Source organism: Haemorhous mexicanus, chromosome 1 (genome assembly GCF_027477595.1).
Source record: "Haemorhous mexicanus isolate bHaeMex1 chromosome 1, bHaeMex1.pri, whole genome shotgun sequence".
In the NCBI taxonomy this organism is placed as follows: Eukaryota; Metazoa; Chordata; class Aves; order Passeriformes; family Fringillidae; genus Haemorhous; species Haemorhous mexicanus.
In genome coordinates, this window is record NC_082341.1 from 134,539,080 (window position 1) to 134,560,422 (window position 21,343).

A 21,343-nucleotide genomic window follows, 5' to 3' on the forward strand; every position below is an offset into this window, starting at 1 on the left:
GCAGTTTCAAGAGTTTGGCAATAATGAGTCCAACTTAAAGAAATAATTATTGTTACAAAATTTTGTACAGTCTACCAAGAAGTAAACTTCCATTGAAAACTTCTGTTTCACCTGAAATATTCATTCTTCCATTAAGGATAATACAAGAAACTAAAAATCTTCTTGGTGTAAGAATTAGATAACCTTTAAAATGAAGGACTATTTGTTTTATCAGTCTACCTGTATGAAATTATTAGATTAAAAAATAATTTTGGAAGATAAGTATCTTCATCTTTGTTGCAAGCATGAATGGAGGTACTACAAGCTCTCTACTTCCCTGGAATTGTGAATTTTAATACCAGCAGGAACAGCTTTACTACAGGAGGGGACAGGGATCAGCATCATCCTGCTTCTTAATAAGATTTGTACTTGTCTGCATTCTTCTAGAGACAAGAGATAGTCTGGTTACCTAACACTGGGACTCTAGGCTCGATAACTCTTGAGAGTTTAAATCACCCCAACAGAGATCTAACGCTCGACTGTAACAGCAAAGGGAACAACCTCCTGAAGCACCTCAGAACAGGCAGCCAAAACAAATTAGAAGTTTTCAGTACAGAACAAAAACAACTACCACAGAAACTGAGTACAAGCTAGATGCTTTGGCATGTAAACAGGGAAGGTGTGCACTTTGATACAAAACAAAAAAACTCCTTAAACTGAAGAGGCACAGGGAGGAGCATGTCACCTTTTACAACTTCAAAGGTGAAACCAGAAGAAAGGTGAGACAGACATATGCTACATGTGAGCTTGGGTTATGACGTTATAACCTGGTGACTGACAGCAAAATACTCATATGGACAATTATGTGAAGAAGAAATAAAGCAATACAAATAAATATGAACAGAGAATTAGTAGGCTTGGTCTCTAGTTAAAAAAAAAAGAAAAAGAAAGGAAGTAGAAAAAACCCCATAATTCCTATATTCTGAGCCAATAATGACCTAATCACCTTTTGGAAATAAATCTTACCTGATCAACTGTAAAGACTTTGATCCTTTCACTTCCCAACCATTTCTGAAATTCTTTTTTCCAGTTTTTCACCAGACTCCCAGGGGTGACTACCAGTGCTCGCTTCAGTACAGGTCTGCATCCATAGGGCCCCTGGCGCAGCAGAGTCCAGACAAGGGCAATGCACTGCAGGGTTTTTCCTAAGCCCATCTCATCAGCCAGAATAGCTCCAGACCTGCCACTCACTCTGCAAGAGGCAATGAGGCACTGGCATCATTTTAAAGGACATATCTATACCTATCCACAACTGCTTTAGGGATTTGCTTCTGTGCTTGCTGTCTGAAGTCTAAAGAACCTATTTATACTTATTATGTCTCCTGTAGTTGTTTATTCAGTTGTACTAGAAGAACTTAGAATGAAAATTCTCATTTTCTACAGTAACTCATTAGTCCTCTAAAACTAAAGTTTAAATCTGCCTTTAGAACTAGAATTATCCAATACCTTAAGGAATCTATGACTTGGGAAAACACTTTTGAAAACAATGCTGTATTTTTTTAACAGGTTGAAATAGCATCTTTTTTATTCTAAATCCAGAATTATAAACTACATTAATAATTTGGAATTATATGAAATATAAATCCCAGAAAACAGTGTTTTTCAGCATGGCTTTGATTATATCTGTGTTTACAAAATTTGGTATTTAGAAATGACAGGCCTTTTGATGCACTAGCTTCTCATGACATCTGGCAAAATCATGGCAAGTGTGATGCTACATTTAGGTCAGAAAAAACTTGCACAGCTGCTTTTAGGAGAAAATTACTAATATTAATTAACTGAACGATTGCTCAACACTTCCCAAGATGTCACATTTCAAACATGGGCAGGAAAATATTATAGGTATTAAAAGCTAAAAGGATAATTATTACCTTACCTCATTCCCATTACACATTCATATAGAAATATAATTCCTTCTTTCTGATGTGGGCGTAGATTACTTGCAATGTAAGGATCTACAACTACATCCACCACAGGTAAACCAGCTTTATTGAACATCCACTGATGACTTGCATTTGGTCGTGGCATAACCAGAGAATCTTCAATGTCAAAGCATAATCAAGCATTACTTTTAGTCTGTTAGCAAAACCTATTAAAGTCAATGATCTAATTACTGTTAAAAATACTGTTAATTATATTGACCATTCTCAAACTGAAAATGCATTTGTAAGTACCTAGATTGACTTCTACCAAAAAACATTCTTCTAAAGAGGTTTTCCAAATATTTTTTTTCTCAAAGGTAAACTGAGAAATATGACGGTTTTTTTTTTTTGATGAGTTGAAACTGCCTACCTAATAAAAGTTCCTTGATGACTTTGAATTCATAGAGTTAAATTCATAGAGTTAAATTAGAAGAAGTTCCAAAATACTTCTGAATTGAAAATCTAAGGAAAAAACCATAAACAATGATCTACATAAAATCTAAATACTCTAAATAGTACATTTCAAGGGGATATTCTTGCAGTAGCCCAGAAAGACTTCTCTGCCCAAGAATCAGAGATAAAAGCCACTGATTTGTTAAAGAAAAATAAAGGAGGATTGAGTATGAGCTGACAAAGACTACCACAATGCATGAATAAAAGAAGTTGACTGTTTTGAAGACATGCAGAGGCAAAGAGAGAATGAAGTATTGAGCAACATCTGAATAACAGTTTTGCTTGACATAATCTGTTTACAAACATTATGATTTTGCTAGACAATGTCCATACTTGGGTTGCTTCAGCTGCTGCTACACACCTTCACTGAAAAACTGTATTGTCAGAGAAAGGAATTTATGGCTTCTGGTATTTTTATGTCACTAGAGTAAATCTATACTGATAATTTATTCATGGGAATAGGTTGGTTGAAGGCTTATATCAGTCAGGGAGAGTTTGTCTCTTACTGACAAAGGGTTGAGTTCTGATGGATTAAATCATATATGTGCATATGTTTAAAAGCCAGTGGTGAAAAAAGATAACTTTTCTGACAAAAATTTGGATGAAAATGAGGAAGAAACAAGGCTTGGATAAACACTGCACTAAAAGCTTAGAAATTGTATGTGGAAGACATAGCTTTACATCTTTGTCACTGTGCTCTGTTCTGCTGGCTTTCCATTCTGTAGAAGCTGCATTTTAATCAACTATAATCATAGACTTCATGATGAAGTGAAAACCACTGTTTCAATATCAAGGTCCTGGTTTTGTAAAGTATCTCAGTAACTTCTGCAAGGGGTTATGCAATCAGGCATTAAATAACGTGATTCTCCTGTGTAAGCAAACCTAAAGACTGAGAAAGTCCAACCTACTGATGTGTTGAGAGCTCACAAAATATCATACAAGGTATTCAAATTCACCAGAAGTCGCAGAAGACAACTAGAATAAACAGAAACTCTTTAACAAACTAGTGCAGAAACAGCAAAGTTGTTAATTTACGTGCTGAATATATTGGCCTTTTTTGGTCAGATTTTCAGGTAGAATGCTAATGCAGCATCATCTTGCAATCTCAGGAAGGAACATCCTTAGGTAAAATGCAATCAAGTTAAATTAAGACCAGAAGTTGGTGTTAATAAGGATGCTCTATTATAATTACCACTTGAGTAAGATTTAATTGTTTATTTACATAGCAGCCAGGTAACAGCTTCAAAAAGCCTCATAGTATCAGGAAATGATGTAAAAACTCTGATGGAGGTATCATAGTAAGAATGCAGAAAAAAAGTTGTATTTTTTTAAAACAAGCCCTGTTCTGCTTAGCAGCAATTTTTTATGCTCATTTTTATCTTCCATCTGAAAGAGCTACCAGCAGAATATAGCTCCTATTTGGTTTGTAGACAAAACATAGTTCTGCTTAGATAATCAACACCACTTACACAACTGCTTAACCAGGCTGCTCCTATACAATATGTGAACTCTCATGTCTCTTCAGCACACAGTACTTCTAGCACTATAAAACTAAACATTTATTCCAAAACATATCTGGTTGAGTTTTAGTTACACTCACTGGCTGTGAAGGATCAGGCATTGACAGAAGCAATTCTCTCAAAGTGACACAACTTTTCTATTACTGATCCTCCACTGCAATTACTGTGCTGCCACAGTATGGCTGTATTTCACTGACCCCAGTGGAAAGCTGGAACTCATCTAGAACTTCTAGTATGTGTCAGATTGTTTCAATGATCAGTAAACTCATTATCCTTGGCAAAACTCTTAGAAATTACTCTAATGTGTTTCCACAGCCATCTGTAACAACTATGAAAAACTTTATTCAATGCAGAGTATTTTACTTGTTTAGAAACACACATGACAAAATCCTAGCTTGGTTAGATACTAGTACTGTGTGTCAGAAATACTTCAGTAATACATTGAGGAACGTGAAAATTTTGGTTACACATTCAATATTTTTTGAGAGTCAGAGGATTTTTAAAGAAACTTTAAAATTTCAATCTTACTTGTAGCATTTGGATCATGGCGAGGTTTGCAGCTCTGAGAATCCCTGAGCATATTCTCTTTAGTACTGGGTTGACAGACATTTTTGAACGGTTTACAGAATGGTTTTGTATTAGCTTGAGATAATGCAGTTGTATCTGTGTCATGAGTCCCTATTCCAGCCTGAAAACACCTGCCACTGCTGAAATCATCTGCTGAAATTACACCCATCACTTCAATTTCTTTTCCGCCAACCATCAGTGTTTGACCTTCATCAAGGCTGTCTAGCTCTTTAGCTTTATATCCAGTACCTAAAAGAACATAAAAATGAAATAATTAGGACAACACAGCAACTACTACTTCCTTAACACCAGTACTCATCTGCAGGAAGGAAAAACTGTGAAAAAGTAACTCGTTCTGAAACATTTAACTTTTACACATAAAGCCTTTCCCTCCTTAACAGAGTGATATGTGAGTGCTAATAATCAGAATTAGCAGAGTATATGAGCAAAGACTCAGTCATCCTCATCACCAAACAAGTCTACTGAATGTCAAATAACTGTTCAAGGCAGCTTTTAAAAAGTAGCTCCATATGGCAAAATCTAGCTGTTTGCCTTAATAACCATCCTAAATCCTTCTCCCTTTCTTTCATGCCCCCAAAAGAAGTCTCCTAACCCCTCTTGCTATTGATCTAAGCAGTCACTGTTTAGACTTTCATACTTTATGTTCAGACTTTTATACTTACAGACTGTTTATACTCATTAAATAATTCTACATTAATTTTCTTACACTTAAAGATTCAGATGCCTCTGAAATCTTCACTTCTACATATGCTCTGGGACATGCTCTGATTATTGCCAAGATTTATGAATAAATTCAATAGTTGTTGGGCTTGGTCAGGTGGGCATTCTCACTGCAGCTACAAATACAATTACAAAATACAGCTACAGCTGGTCTCATTACAAAATACAGCTACAGCTGCCACTTCCTTTTAAGACAACAGTGTAAGAAAGAGTGGGGGTTCCTTCTTTTAAATAGCATTCTACTGGTTGAAGCTCTCACATAAGAAACAGAGGACATATAATTTATTTTCTTAACTCAGAGAGGTCAAAACCACATCTCTGTTTCAGAATTCTTTACCTCAGTTATTGAATTTGTGTAAATTTGGATAAACAGGCTTGGATGCTTAGTGAGGCCAAAAAAAAAACCAAAACCAAAAACTCAAAAAAAACCCCATAGACAAAAAAAAAAAAAGCATGGCTATGTAGACCAGCAGTTAAATCACTCAGCTGTGAAGAAAGAAGCAAGGCCTCCCAAGGCACATGTTATCCAACAAACACCATATATAAAGTATAAAGACTCCTGGAAACTGTTTGCAAAGCTCGGGTCTGCTGCTTCTACGATTGTGAAAGATTGGCAGGTGAAGCTCTGCATCTGAATTCCTTTAAGAGGAAAAAATTACCGAGGTGTTTCACAGTCTAAGAGTCTAAGCAAGTGCTAAAAACAGTCTGGCCAAAAGGGAAAGGGAGACACTTTTCTTCCTCTCCTCTGGAGGTATTCAGAAGGCACACGGTGAAAATTGTTTGGCTCTTGAAGGAACACTTGCTTTCAGGAAAGAGCTGAAGATGCCTGAACACAAAAGAATACATGTGTCTTCCTAAATAGGATGCTTAGGGAGAGCATTTATGATCCCCTTTGCTCTGCATTTTTGTTTTCTGTTATTACCTCTCCATAGCTTCAGGCTGAACACACTGAATACAGGTGTATCCCTGTGCAGATTCTGGTCAGAAGAGTCTAATTCTAATACTGGATGGGCTTTAAGGGTAGATGGAAACTGAGAAGGCAAAAAGCAAAACTACAAAGCTCAACTGTTTATGCAGCTGCCAGAAATAACCGTTTCTGTAACATACAGCAATTTACAAGAGAGCACGTCCTAAATTCTTTGCAATGCATTATTAAGGAATTAGGACATTGCAGAGGAGAACAGTAAGATGTTCTGCTGCCTCAAAAATTAGCTATAAGCTGTGCTGATTTTAGGTTCCCTTGTGCGATCCTTGATCCTGCCCTGGCAAGCCTAAGGAAAAAAAGAAAAATTCTTCTTTTGCCTCTTTCTTCCCATTTAAAAATAATAATCCCAAGGGCTCATACACATTCACTATAAATTTCCCAGTATTACATACAATTTTGGAGGCAAGCACCACTGCTGGACCTTTCCTTCTCACTCAGTGAGTTAAATAATTGTAGAAATTTAAGACTCACACTGCTTAAATTGGTCAATTTATTATCTTCTTAGAATCAATATGAACTGAAAGCAGCTCTGAATAGGCAAGTTAGCACTAATGACATTGGTATTGTGCTCTCTGACACCATTAAACATGGTAAAAAAACTTCTAAGTTTTTTTTTAAGTTAAGTTTTAAGAGAAAATCACAATGTTCATTTTTCTATTGTGTTTGCTGCTAATTCAAGAAGACAGGACTTGAAAAAACACAAGAACAACAGGGTGGTGGCTGATGCATTCCAGGCATTACTCTCTTTCACTCTGTCTTTTTCAAGAGCAAGCAAGTCTGTACATATATTGCTTTGCTATAAATAAATTCAAATTAACTTCTAAGTCACAGACTGATTTGCAAATCAAAACTGCCTGGTCCTAACAAGGCTCACAATGTCATGAGATCACAATGTCATGATTGTAACAAAAGAGCAAAGAAGCCATCTCTGACCTAAAATAAATTAAATTATATTTTGCAAAAACATTGTCCAATCCTACTCCCTTACAGAATATCTTTGGCTCCATTAGAATAGTTAATTCTTGCTTTGCTTTCAGTAAAAAATTACTGCTCCAAGTTGATGGCAGCCTATGGTTTGCAAGTCTTATTTTTAACTCTGATATCAACCCAAACTATGTCTTACAGCAGCAGCTGCTGCTAAAACTACAAGACTAAAAATTGCTATGCAGTTGACTTTGGCTGGGCAGGAAAATTTTGCTGTTTGCCTGTCTTTCCAACAAACATAATATTTTTAGCTGTTTGACAGGCTGAAAAGTAAAGATCCAACTTCTGAAATTCCTGACTGCCCTACTGCTGACCAGGATATCTACAAGAAAATTACCTGTATCTTTTCCCTAAATTTTAACTCCTTCACTTCTGTATTATGTGAGCAACCAAAATCAACTACTCACCTCTCATTTAGCATTTCTGCTGAATTAGTACAGCATTAGTTGGTTTCCAGATTCTCTCTTTGGACTAGCATTTGGTGTTTCTGTGAATTATGTTATTCAGCCTCCCCCATGCATCTGCCTTAAATGTAATAAATATAAAGCTGTCTTGCAGTCTTCCCCCCACCCCAAGAAAAAAAAAAGCCAAAAGCAAATTCAAAATCTCCAGTTTTTTCATCCTGTGGTCAACATTTAAGAGCTAAAATATCTAAAGAGCTGGGTCTCTGTTAATTCAAAGCACAGTGATTTTCTGCCAGGTGTTCCTTTGAGCAAGTATGCAATTCTACAGTACCTCTGCCAATGTCTTTGCCTTCCATATCTTTCAATATTACTGACTTTCCTTTTGTAATAAGAATAGCATCGCCTTCCCACTTCTTGTGCTTTTTCTTTGATGCCTTACACCACACGACACTGAAATATTTCACAAGGCAGTCAGGTGCTTCCTGAGCTGCTTCTTCCTTTGCAGTCCCTGATGTTGGCAAATACAGTGCATCTAAAAGGGAAATAAAATAACAAAGAATATCTCAGGTTCTCCTGATAAAGTGTACAGTCTTTTGCATTTCAAAAAAATCAAGACCAATCTATAAATTTCATCTTATATAAACAAAGGGGTATATTTCCTGTCCTTATGGTAAATTTGGATTGAGACAGAACACCACACAAGGACTAATCCTGAAAAAAAACCAAAACAACAAAACAACATTACATTGTTTCAGAAAGTATGTACTTCCAGGGAAATCACATTACTTATTGCATTAGTAAGTGACCTCCTAATTTGACACATATACAAAACGTTAAGAATGGAAAAAGAATAAAAGGAAAGGCTGAAAAAAAAAAGCAAAAGGGAAATGACTACAGGAGAAAATGAAAACAGGGTCCTTGGGAGATGGTGCTGGGCAATGTTCTGAAAGCAAGCACAGGAACACAGAACTCAGAAAAGGGAACAAAGGAGTCCAGGAACCAGATCTGGAGCTGAAGTCATCTGCACAAAGTAGCAGAATAACCATAACTCTAATACAAAATATAATTTCAACTTCTTTGCTTGCATCCTTCAAAAATAACTAATTGTACAAAGCTTGAAGCAGACCACTTCTTGAGTATGCACCAACTCAAACACGGTTACTAGGCTTAGATTGATTCAGATTTGTCAGCAGCTATAAGTGTCATGGATGTAAACATTAATAGGCAATATTTAGGTAAATAAGGTTAAGAAATGATAACAGAACAGACAGCAGTTGATTATAACATCGATTAAGAATAAACACATGCTTTCAAGAGTTAGCAATCTGAGACAAGTAATCGTAGAGAAGTCACCAGCATTACCTAAAGGAATATCTGTAGCATTCCTTTTCAGCACATGCACAGCTTCAAAAGGAGAATCAGACTAATTTTCATTAAAATATCCTTGCATGCTGGTTAAAAGCTTAAATAGGTTTGCTCCTTTGATTCCATCTGGGATTCAACACTATACAAATCTGTTACAAAAAAGCACTTATGCCACAGACTAACTTTTCCAAAATTTGCAAGTGTGCTGGTATTTAAAGGAGAAGCAGCAAGAAGAAATTCTTGCTCACAATAACAGTCCGACAAAGAAGCAGCTTTAACACTTCTACATCAATATTCCTAAAACTGCAAAATACTCCTACATTACACGCCTAAAATGAGTTCAATTGTTCAGATTGGTGTTTACTAAAAAGGTATTATCTAAATGAAAAATGCTGTATTCATCTAGATGAATTTTCTTTCCAAAACACCCCAAAAGTTGTATTGTCTGTACAGAACTCTATGCTGACACAGTGCCCAAAGCAGACAGGATTTTCCATACGTAGATGCTTCTTCAGTGCATTAGCCAACATCTGCAGTTTCATGCAACAGATGTGTCCCCATCTCCAAGGAATAACAGAGCAGCTACTGAACACTGGCTTTCACAGAAGAATAAGAATATGGAACACAGTAACCCTTTTTGAAATGTAGGGAATTCTTTGTAGATGAATCTCGGTAAATGAACCAGACAGTAACAAAAAAATCCTTGCAGCTCTGTAAAAGAGTTAAAATGTTCTATTGGATCTTCAGTAATCACAAGTGGTAAGATTTAGAGAAGTGAAAGAGAGAGGGGGGAAGAGAGGAAACCTGTACCTTGCAAAAGATTAATTTTATTCTATATTGAGCTTCTAATTGTAAATTGATTCAACACGTAAATGCAAGATGGTTTTCTTTTTGTTTTTCAAACTGGTTCTCTTAGTTTAATCAACAGCTACTTTCCTTATATTAAGATTTTAAACTATTACTGCAAGAATTGGAGATTTCACTGCAGGATTTTCTTCTTCTCTCTTGAAGGATGGCCATCCATAAACAAATGACCACCTCTTTGTCTCCTTCACTGACCTCCTGCATGAGTTTGGTGACCCCTGAGATCTGTGTTATGGTCATTGCTCTTTTACTCAGGGCATCCTGGATGGTATTACCTGAATCACCAGTAGCTTAACTTTTAAGTCAATAACAAGTGTTCAAACTTTTCTTATCCCTGCTTCATTTAAAATAATTAGAAAACAAATAATTTAGAAACAAAGCCGGAAATTGACAGCCTTTTGTTAGAGTGACTTTTGCTGGAGAAGATTTCCAAAGCATCCTGTCCCCAGTAAGAAGCAAACTGGGCACCAATATTCCATGCAATACTACCATGTTCCTATGGTGAAAATGAAAAATTATAGCTTCTGCAATGTTCAGATTTCTTCCCTCAATTTGTCTTCTGAATTACTATAACTTCTGCTTACAGAAATATTCAATACGATATGTCTTTATGCTACATAAATAATCTTCCTTTTACCAATAACTACAGTATATTTTCAGATAAAAGCGTAAGGTTAGGTTTTTTATTAAACTTTTTTATGTAAAAATAATTACAACCTCTCAAAATTATCTTTCACATAATATCCTTGCATAGAAAACCTAAACCTGTTCACCAACAATGCTGATTAAGTACTTGCATTCAACCTTCTTTTTATCTTATCAGTTTTGTTTGTATTCAGCTTCACACCTATTTAACTTTAAAGATTATTCCAGTGCAATAGCAGAATATTCAAATTCAATAAATACAGTGTCATGAGCTTTTCAGGAACTGAAATGAGAATGGTATTTTATGCACAGGAACTAAGTTCAGTGTTTGATATAAGGGTACAGTGAGCAGTGGATTCAACAGAAACCCCTTACTGCTCTGAGACCACAGACAGGATCTGAAACAGAGCTGGATTTGCTGAGACCCTGGAAGACAAACTGCAATTGTACCTTCTGGGCTCTGCTGTTAATCAGTTCAGAGTGAAACTAATAAGTAACAGCAACCATGCATACCCTGTGGTATGAGAAACATCAGGAAATCATGCCCGTTCATTTCTCTCCCAAGCAGCCAAAAGCCCAGCCTGGCAGTGAGGTTTGCTTAACCATGAAGAAACAGTAGCAAGAGGCATGGCTTTCCTCCCAAAGGAAGGGCTTGGAAACTTTAAAGACATGGCTAACAAAGCTTTGAAAAGCTTCCACAAATAAAGCTTTCTCTCTGTGGTTGAGAAAACAAGGGCTTAGGTTTCAAGATATAAACCATAGCCTCACTGATATGAGGAAAAGTTTCAGCAGCCTCAGGAAGGTGATGATTTACAGAAATTGGGACGGGATCCAGGAGAGGGGACGGGAGCATTCCAATGGCAAACCAGTTTAACCAGTTTCTGATGAGCAGGATTTAGAGAAAATGCATCGATTAAGTGCTTTAGGTTACTCCCAATGCAGCAAGAAAGCAGCTGCACTATGAAAGACTCCCCAAGGTAACCCCAGTGTTCATTTCTAGGGCACTGTGGCTGCAGCACCGTAAGCGTGCTGTGAAGAGCAAGGGGCACGCTCCAGTGAGCTGGGCACTGGCACCTTGGCCTGGGTATGGTTTAATGGATGGCTTAACCTCATCCAAATGCAGGCTGCTGCCAAAGCCCCTGAGCTCACCTCTCCTTCCCTCTCCCACTCTGCTTCTCATCCACCAGCTGCAGGAAAGCCAGCCCTATGAATCCCATCACCAACTACAGCCAATACAGGGAAGGGGGATGTGCAGTTTGGACCAAGGAGACTGCGAGGCTGCTCATCTTTTTTTTAGCAGCTACTGTTAGATTGGGGTGATTTTCAAACCATGGGTCCTGTGTTACCCATCACCTTCACACCTGAACTTCCACGACATAAGCATGTATGAAACGACAGGTGAGTTTTCCCTCAACTGCTCTGAATCTTCTCAATCAAAAGAACTGTCACAACACAAAAATTACAGCTTAGAGAGGACAATTTTGATTCAAGTTGCACTCTGTAGCACTAAGGCATAATTAAGTAGTAGAGGGAGGCAAATAAAAAAATCTGAGCTGCAGTAAAAGGAGATTGAGGCTTTGAATGAATCACAGCCCAAACTCAATGCTAGCGCTCTGCTGTAGCCTCTGCAGTGACTCTGCTCAGATGCCATCAGTCTGCTCCATGGAGCCTGCACCATCTCCTTCTTCTGAGCAGAGGAAGTAATCGAAAAGTTCCTTAATTAATTTGTAACATTTTGAGAACAGACATTTACATAGCAGTTAAATGTCTAGTTGCCTATGGAAGATCTATATGTCACACACTCCAAAGATATCCCAGGCATATTTAAAGAAATATGAGTCAGACAGCATTATCTTTCACTTGCAAAGCTATTTCAGTCTAATAATAAACTTAATACTATGCTAGTATGTAAATGTATATCAGTGTGCCTCCAAGATGGAAAAAAAAAATGTAATAACTCTTCCCATGGCACTTCTGTGAGACCTCAGGAGGAGTGCAAACAGTGAGAGTCAAGCTGGCTTGCCCTAAACCGACAGGAATCAATGACAGTTGGGATTACATGTCAGAGTAATTTGATTACAACCCAGTGCTTTGTACCTCTCTTTCCAAGACAGAATGTATTTGTAATTCATTTCTCATGTATGAGCATGGATAACAAACTCACCTAAAGACTGATATTTCAAGCAGGAATATTTTCTTTGGAAAACACATCATTGTTCTAAATCCAAAATTATTTTCAAAGAAAAATGCAAATTATAAAAAATTTTTAATATTTTTAAACTTCTGTTTCAAAGTCTCTTAATAATCTGAAATGCCAATCAAACTAACCTCCAGATTCCAGATCATGCAATACTATGGGGATTTCCTTTAGTAGATTTTATTTTACATAGCTAATAACTTCGCCAGGCCTTCATAGCTAATAACTTTGCCAGGCCTCCATGAGTCCATACTACATCTTCCATGCTAGCTGTCTCAGTTTAAGCACACATAGTCAGTCAGACATATGCACAATGTTCATAAAAACTGGCAGTGAAAGAAAAATCACTGCTTATAAGAAAAAAAAACACAGATTAATCAGTCTTAGCCACAATGAACTGTTATTTCTTGTAGAAGCTCTACTAACTCAATGCTCTGGCAAAGAATCCAAAAATCTGCGGAGGAGATAACACGTTTTTTGTGGTTTTTTTTTTTTTTTTTTTTTTTTTTTTTTTTTTTTTGCTAAGCTAAAACTTTTTCCATTCCTGAAAGCTAAAAGCTCTTAGAAATAAATGCAGTTTGTACAGTATCTACAGCTTAATTTCTTGAGGATTACACACTAGACATGTTCTAACTGAGGCCGAGAACAGGTTTCTCTGTAGTCACAGCTTTCACTGCTAAGACCAAAGTTGAGTTTCTTCCTCAATTCCAGCAGGGAGCTTTTCCACAGCCCTCTCCTTCAGAACATCTTTCCCCCTCCTGGCACCAAACAGGTAAGGATGGCAGAAGGGATGTGAACCAGCTACAAGGAAAAGCAATTTCAGAGATGAAGCTTGAAAACAAAAAAGACTATTGCAGGAAAGAAAGGCTGAGGTTGAACCAGTGGAAAATTGGCAACTGGGTAAAAGACTGAAAGTCTGAGCTGGAAGTAGAGCATGCAGGGAAAGGCTAGAAACCAGACAGGGAGTAAAGGAGTAAGAAGACAACAGGATATGTTAGGAAGATGGTTAGGGAGAACCACTCAGGCAGAATGGAATTGAGGTCCAGTATAAGAGTCAAGGATCAGACAGAAAGTTGGAATTTTCTGCATAGGAGGTGGTGCAAAAAAAACCCCAAAAAACTTACTGTGTCTCATTTCTAACCCTCAGAATGCACAAGATTCACTATGAAAATGTACAGCTGGAAAACATTGAGGGAAATCACAGGGCAACTTGAGAGGGAAAAAAGGAAACAGGAGCTGATTAGGCAGTGACAGGGAAAATAGAAGTGGAAAATGACAACTGAAGAAACCAACTAAAGACAACATGGTATTGTCACATAAAAATTGGCAAGCAGTTGAGCACAGAAAGGCACTGACTGCACAAAGACATGAAGGGCACTCACATAAACACAATGTCCTGGTAAACAGGGCAGACTCAGGCTTGGTAGCTGCTGCTTTGGGAATAGGAATAGGAATAGGAATAGGAATAGGAATAGGAATAGGAATAGGAATAGGAATAGGAATAGGAATAGGAATAGGGCTGCAATGGAAAGTTTAGATGCAATGTAAGAGATGGAGGTAATTAAGCTCCTCAACTGGATCCATTACATAGATCATTCCCTGCAAGACAAACCCAAATAAATTCTGAGTTTAGGACCAGCAGAAGACCCAGAATCAGACAAATATCTTCTAGTGGACAAGTCCACTAGGCAAAGCAGGAGCTAGAGATTGAATCATCGTATCGCTTTCCCTGAAGTCCCCTCAGTATCTTCTGCTCATCAACACAAAAAGTTTTTGGACTTTCAATTTCTTTGCTGTCATCAAACTTGGGCAAAACTCACTGGGCAAACCACTGCATGCCTTGATATTAATAGTGTACACTGAATTCAGCGACGTCTTACTGCAGTAATTTGATTTATTACTTTAAAGGGGAAAGATAAGGTTTTCAACCCTGTCTTACATAGATGAAAATATCAACTTATATGGAATAATCTGTTTAGAAATGTTAATTTGCTCCAAAACCCAAAAGATTAACAACCTTGTGGTAAGAAACTATGCTACTACCCACCTGCCCACCACTCCTATGACCCATCATCATCATGTGAATAGTTCTAAGGTTGTGAAGTCAAAGAAAGTTTGAAGACGTCAAAAATAAGGTGTTCCAGTGACCTGATCTGCCCCACTGTGCACCTACATCCATGATAAAGTCTTCAGAGAAAGCATGCTGTACTACACTGCCATGGGACCTCTTGTTCATTCAGTGCAGAGAACTGAACTGCTGGAAAGGCAGGAACAGTGGTAGGGAAAAGGGCTGGTGTTGCCTCTGCCATCCTTGCACTGCTCTATTGTAAATTGCAAAAGGTGTGGGATGGACAAGGCTGCAAGGACAGATAGTCAAATCTTGTGGTTAGATAAGCTGAATAATGCCTTAAAGAACTGGACTTTACTTGCATGTTTGTCTGGAGTTTCTCTGTGATGTAAAGAAAGTCATTTAACCCCAACTTTCAGCAATAAATATTTGTTTGAGCACCTGACTTGTGATTCAGTCTCATTTGTATTAATAGTGAACACTCATGGGTGTAACTGGAAGTTGTGGTTGGGAAAGATTAACTGTACAGTATCCTAAAGCAGTGAGACAATGCAGTCCTCCATGATTCAGTCTGCACCATCCATAAAAGTAGGGCCTTTTGGTGTAATTCTCTCTGCCTCAACTCGTGCTCTGTCTCCTAGAAAGTGGAGGTTGCGTCAACTTTACGTCTCACAAGGATGTTGTGAAACGCAATTACATCTTGTAGGCACTCAGATACTATCACAATGAGCACCAGAGGAAAAAAATTTAGCTAATTAATTCAAAATAGTTTGAAAAATGTGCTGAGAACAAGGCGTAGCTCTATAACTGAACAAAGAGGTGGAAAGAAAATACTGAATAGTGACTCAGTGAGTTGACACAGTCCATTCTGTGAACTGGCAAGGAAGCCCACAGAAATACAATCCTTAATCATATACCTAATGATGATACCTAACAGAATGTGAAAACTGGGTTCAGGTTGTGTTATTTGCGAGTTTTTGAACACTTGAGCAGTAACCTTTATTTTCAAATAGGAGCCTTTTATATACTATAACAGAGCTGGTAGATGTACTTAATTCAAACCTATAGAAAAAATCCTCTCATTGCTATTTAATAAAATATTTACCTCTTAAGGGTACCAGCTGTAGAGGAGAGAGGATGGAGAGCACATACTTTCAAAATTACAGCTCCATGCAGAAAACTATTCTTCCTAAACCTCTCAGCTGTCTAAAAATCCAACTGACTCCAGCTTTCACTGTAAAAATTTAATGAACTAAGCTGAAAGCTTCTGTCAGGTCTACAGAAATAGATGTGCAAGTCCTATTATCAAAGGAAAAAGCAGCATCATTGAGAATTCTGAAAGGCTGCAGGCATCATTCGGTGCAGTGAGCCAGATCAGCTCAGTAAAACATTGGAACCAGTCAAATGCCATCCAAATCGACTGTTTACTATCCTTCTTAATGTTGCCATCCACACTGAAAGTTGTTTTGATTAATTTGTCAAGTAAAGGGGGTTTTACTTCAAAAAATAAATGCAGAAGTGAGACACAAAAGGAAAATTTATTCTTGGGTTCTGTAAATATTGAATGTTATTGCAATAAATTAGAGTGTAAATGTGATATGAAAATATTCCAAACATTTAGATTACCAAAAACCCCACATTATTAAAAAATAGTTAATAGACTATTACACAATCACAGGCTAATTGTAGCCTTCTCAAAAAGCAGTCATTTTTGGAAGCAGTTTGCAGAGATGTAAGTGTTCATCCTTTTGTGTTTGAATGTAAATGGAAGGTACTCAGCTAAACCCATATGTGGTACTTTTAAAATACGTGGTTTGGCATTCTCTTAAGCATTTCTTATTACTTCTGTCATTTTTTTAGAAAACTATTCGAGAACTATTTCTGTGCCGTACAAAATCTCTGTTTCTGAAATGCAAAGACTTAGATCTGTAACAAAAAGCAAGCAGGCAGAAAGGGATTTATTAAGATTACATATCCTGCATATTAACATCTGTTTTAGCACATACTGGAAGTAAAAACACTTTTAATGTCCTGTTTGTGTTTGTTAATGGCCATCTTTGATTTTCCTGAATTGTAGTAAAGAGTCCTTAAAATACAAGTAATCAACAAAACTTATGCCCACTGTCACAAGCATGAAACACAACATATTCCTGACCTAAATTATTTAAACAGGACTGTTTAAAATTTATGACATTACCCTGGGAAGAGGCACACAAAGGATGAGTCATATTTTTTAGAATTTTCATGTGTTATGCAGCAATGATTACTTGCAGAGTAGCTGACGAAATATTTGGAAAGGGGAAAAGTAATCTTTCCAAATCAAGTTACATAACTTTGATTTACATAAATGTAATCCATTCAGTAGTCCAAGCAGAAAAGTAATATTTATGGCCCAAACACAAAAATCTAGAGCTTTAGTTGCAATTCTTACTAGGAAAGCAAAATAGAACCAGGAAAATGAAGGAGGGAACAGAAGAAATTCATCACTGTGGAGATATGAGGTGTTTACTATGCTGCCCTTGTTGGCTCTGGATATAAGAAAACTGAATAGAACTTAAATTGCATTGAAATTCCAATGCAAATTAATAAGATGATTCCACACAGGAAGCCTTAATTTGTGATGCCTTTAACAGACCCTACTTTATGCCAACCCTGCCTATTTTTGGTCCTGAGCTGACCACTTATATAAGGAAACGCTAGAAGACATGGAGATGTGGCAGCTTTCCATCAGCAGCCCAGCCCTACTTGCTATTCCCAAAGGACTGCTTTGACCCTTGGTGTCACTGGAAAGCCTCTGCAGCACGTGCAGCTCTTCTTACCAACTGCCCCTACATGTATCTCATTGGGTATATGAGTGCCTATGAACATAAGTGCATGGGCACGCTCATGAGAGAAGGATGAGATTTAGAAAAAGATTAAATTTATCTATTTCCTTTGAAAACAAGCTTTAGAGATGCCCACTAGATCTTCAGACCTAAAGTATCTGAAACTTTCTGAGTAGATTTAAGTTCTGCACTGCTGAAAAACATCTTTAGTGCCATCTCAGAAGTTCACTTAGGAATTGGGTATTTTCAAAACTCAAGTACAGCAAATTAGCACATACAGTTACATAACAAAAACTATTCTGAAAGGAATAGATTTTATCTAGCAGAAATAATTATAACAAACAGCAAAGGCTAAATTCCCTAAACTAACTTAGTCCAGTCCTTTTCTGCACACACACTATGCAGCACTCTGAATCACAGAGCTACAACCCGTATTTTCCAGGCTGTTGCTGGTCTTTTTGAAAAGAGCTGGGCCATTACCCATCCAGCTGGACAGCCCAACAGCTCTGAAATCTTTACTGCCCCAAAAGAAGAACACTTGACGTGTGCTTGAGATCCTTGTTGTCATCTGCAACCCTCTGGATCTAAACTAAGTGGCTTCCTCACTGAGGCTGTCTGTCCCACTATTGGTAGAACTGCAGACACATTTTCTTGCTTTCACTCAAGGTGTTCAGAGCTGAGAACTCCCTGATGCAACATGCTCAGGCTAGATGGGCCTGATTCCTAAGAATCAGTTGTTATGGACTACATCCAAAAACTTATTCTGAAAATGACCACCTTCTGTGTTAATGACTTACAAATTAAGACAAATTTGAGTGATGTTTTATAGGAATGGCCAAAGACCAGTTTGATGCCAAGTTTCAAGTACTTTTTCATAAGCACAGGGAAACTGGAACACTGCAAAGAAAAGATGATAAAAATTCAATACATGCAAAAGAGAGTATTTTCCCTGCAATTTGCTGCACAGGAAAAAGATGAGTCATCAACAAACACATATATAGAACACATACACTCTAGCCTGAGAGGAGGTAACAGCATCAAGTAGCTTGGCCAAACTGACAGTTAATGCTACTAAGGTCATCTTGTCATGTACAACCTACTGCCAAAGCCTCCTCACAGTGCAAAGGAATGCAGACATTACTCGGGTGAAACCTGCAGAGCTTACAAGTCAGTTTTGTTTGGGGTGACTAACAGTGCAGCCTGAAACAAATGCCATATTGCAATGGAGAACACGGCAATAGCAATATAACATGCTGGTTTTAATCCTGTATCTCTGTTAGGTACCACAAGTAAAAGCTTTGACTTTACAAAATGGTGTTCTTTATAGTATCAAGTGGCCAATGGAAAATGTATCAGCAAACTGATACTGAGTTATGATAAATTACTTCTTCCACACGACATATTCAGTGATTAACAACAAATACAACTCAACACTACTAAAATTTGCTATGCGATACAATGAAGGACAAACAATATTGTAGCAACTAACCACAGGCAGCCCAACATCCCTTCTCCCCATCCCCAAACTAGGTAAACACTTTGTCCAATTGCTTCTGCTAAATGAAAGCTAAAAAAAGTTTAAAAATCAGTCATTTATAAGCTGGTTTACTTATTTCAAGCATGTAGAAAGTTCCAAACTTTGAAAATGTACATATTTTGAGAAAGTATTAGCAATACAGATAAGACTTTCAACAACACACAAAGCAAGCAAATGGCAACACAGAATACTGTAAAAAAAATGACAGCCCAAACCAAACTGGGCCCTGAAGTAAACCAAATCTGGAGAGGCAATGTAAGTCAGTGGAATTGTTTTTTCATTATAGTTATATGAAATTATGCTAATTATTGTGCCTAACTATAAACTAAACCCAAGTGCCAAAAGGGAATGACCAGGAAACAATGACTCCTTTTCAAAAAATATATAATTGCATGTGTAGAATACAAAAAAAAACCCAGTAGCATTTTCCAAGTCTGCAGTTTTGTTAAAGAGCAAATAGAAATCATAAATTATGAAGAGTAGCTGCTGATTAAGTATTCAATTAAAATTATATTATATTCTTCTTGTGTGAGTAACACAGAGTCAAACAAGGTGTTATACTGCAGAGATATTTGGATGCATCAACAAAGCATTCTGTGTAATCACTGGGATAAAACAGAGTGAGAATCCCATAGCATGGAAGAAAGGTGGGGCAGTGGGGAATGCCAATGCCTACAGACGGCTCAGCTTTCCTTGGGCTGTCTGATCCTCATCCACCCCCCCACATACATGAATCAAAAGCAAGGTTTTCAACTATTTTACCACTGGGCAATTGTAGGTTTTACAAGTTAGTTAGTTAGTTAGTATTCAATGGAACTTCAGGAAACTGCATCTTTAGCATTTAATGGAACTTCATTTTGTTAGTTAGCATTCAATGGAACTTCAGGAAACTGCATCTTTAGCTGGAGAGAAACTTTACCCAGACAAATTGAATGCTATTCAAGAGCAAGCATCACTACACACAAGTTGACACCAAGGCAAATACTTTTGGTTTTAGCAAGAGATAAAACACAGAAACAGAGGTCACAGAATTATTGAAATTTAGTCATGTATTACACAGACAGCTAACAGACATTATTTTAACTACTGTAAACAGCACTTTTTTTTTCTTTTTTTTCTTTTTTTTTTTTTTTTACTTTAAGACACAGGCAGTAAGATTTCTCAAATTATTTAAGACCTGGATATTGAAAACAGAATAACGGCCTTACTTGTTAGGAATACACACTGAGAAGCTGAATTTAATGCAATTTAATGCTAGAAGTGTTCTTTTTAAAGGCTTCTTTTTATTTTCATAAGCAAAATAGAAAAGTAATCAACATCTTAGGAAAACAATACTTTATGATCTTCTTTAGTAACAGTTTTATTGTTTTAGTGAAGTTAAAACTGACATGGGAGCATCCTAAAGCACTTTAAAAAAAGATGTAGGAAATTTTAAAAGACAGCTTAGCCAGGCAGTCTGGGTAGCACAATTTCTTGTTTCTTCCTCCCACTCAGAAACGACTGTCATTTAATTGTAAGGAACTTAATGGCTTTGACCATTGGAAATCCAGTGAGCACAAGTTTGCCCAAAGAAGACAGTATGCAAGCTCAAGTTTATCCATTTGAATTGCAGGGGGGGAAAATCCCAAGTCAGAAAATGTGCAGAAGTATAAATGAAAGAAATAAATTTAACCTAGTTAAATGGAAAATATTAGAAAACAGGGGTCTGACAAGTACAATTAGCTACAAGCAATCTCTCCCAGTCTTGGAGTGTTCTCTCTTACCATTTTTACCTGCTAAGAATTCTCATCTAAGGCAAGCATTCCACAGGAATCAAAAGCTTACAGGGGAAGTAGGAACCAAAAAAGCAAGATAATTAGGTAGCAGCAATGAAATTATAGACTGATTGCTAACCAGTTATTTGGATAAATGAAATTACACAAGATGCTATCACAATTATCACAAAGTTATCATAGGTACAATTTTTTTATTCTAATCCTACACATAAATCCATTAGATGTTTGGAATTAAGTTACTCCTACAGCCTGTTTATTGCAGTTATCTTAGTAGAAGGACATGAACATATGGTAGAAATTTGTCCTTGCCTAAAATTACTTTGCTTGTACTCTGTACATTATAAACATGCAGACAGGGAATGGCACTGCCAGATGTAGCAAAGGGAGTAAGAGGATAAGAATGAGGGTGAAGGAGGGAAGGGCTTCCTACCATCCCTTTCACACATGCTAGC

General features: G+C 37.2%; 1 protein-coding gene across 1 annotated transcript in view; it reads right to left on the bottom strand.

Annotated features, from left to right (window-relative positions):
• The window catches only part of RAD54B (RAD54 homolog B), a 63,622-nt gene that overhangs the window by 15,977 nt on the left and 26,302 nt on the right, over nucleotides 1-21,343 (bottom strand). The window contains exons 4-7 of the mRNA XM_059863790.1: nucleotides 7,947-8,147; nucleotides 4,463-4,750; nucleotides 1,916-2,078; nucleotides 1,006-1,231 (exon numbers count right to left, since the gene is read on the bottom strand). Coding sequence (XP_059719773.1) covers nucleotides 1,006-1,231; nucleotides 1,916-2,078; nucleotides 4,463-4,750; nucleotides 7,947-8,147 — 878 coding nt within the window. The remainder of the gene's footprint in view (nucleotides 1-1,005; nucleotides 1,232-1,915; nucleotides 2,079-4,462; nucleotides 4,751-7,946; nucleotides 8,148-21,343) is intronic.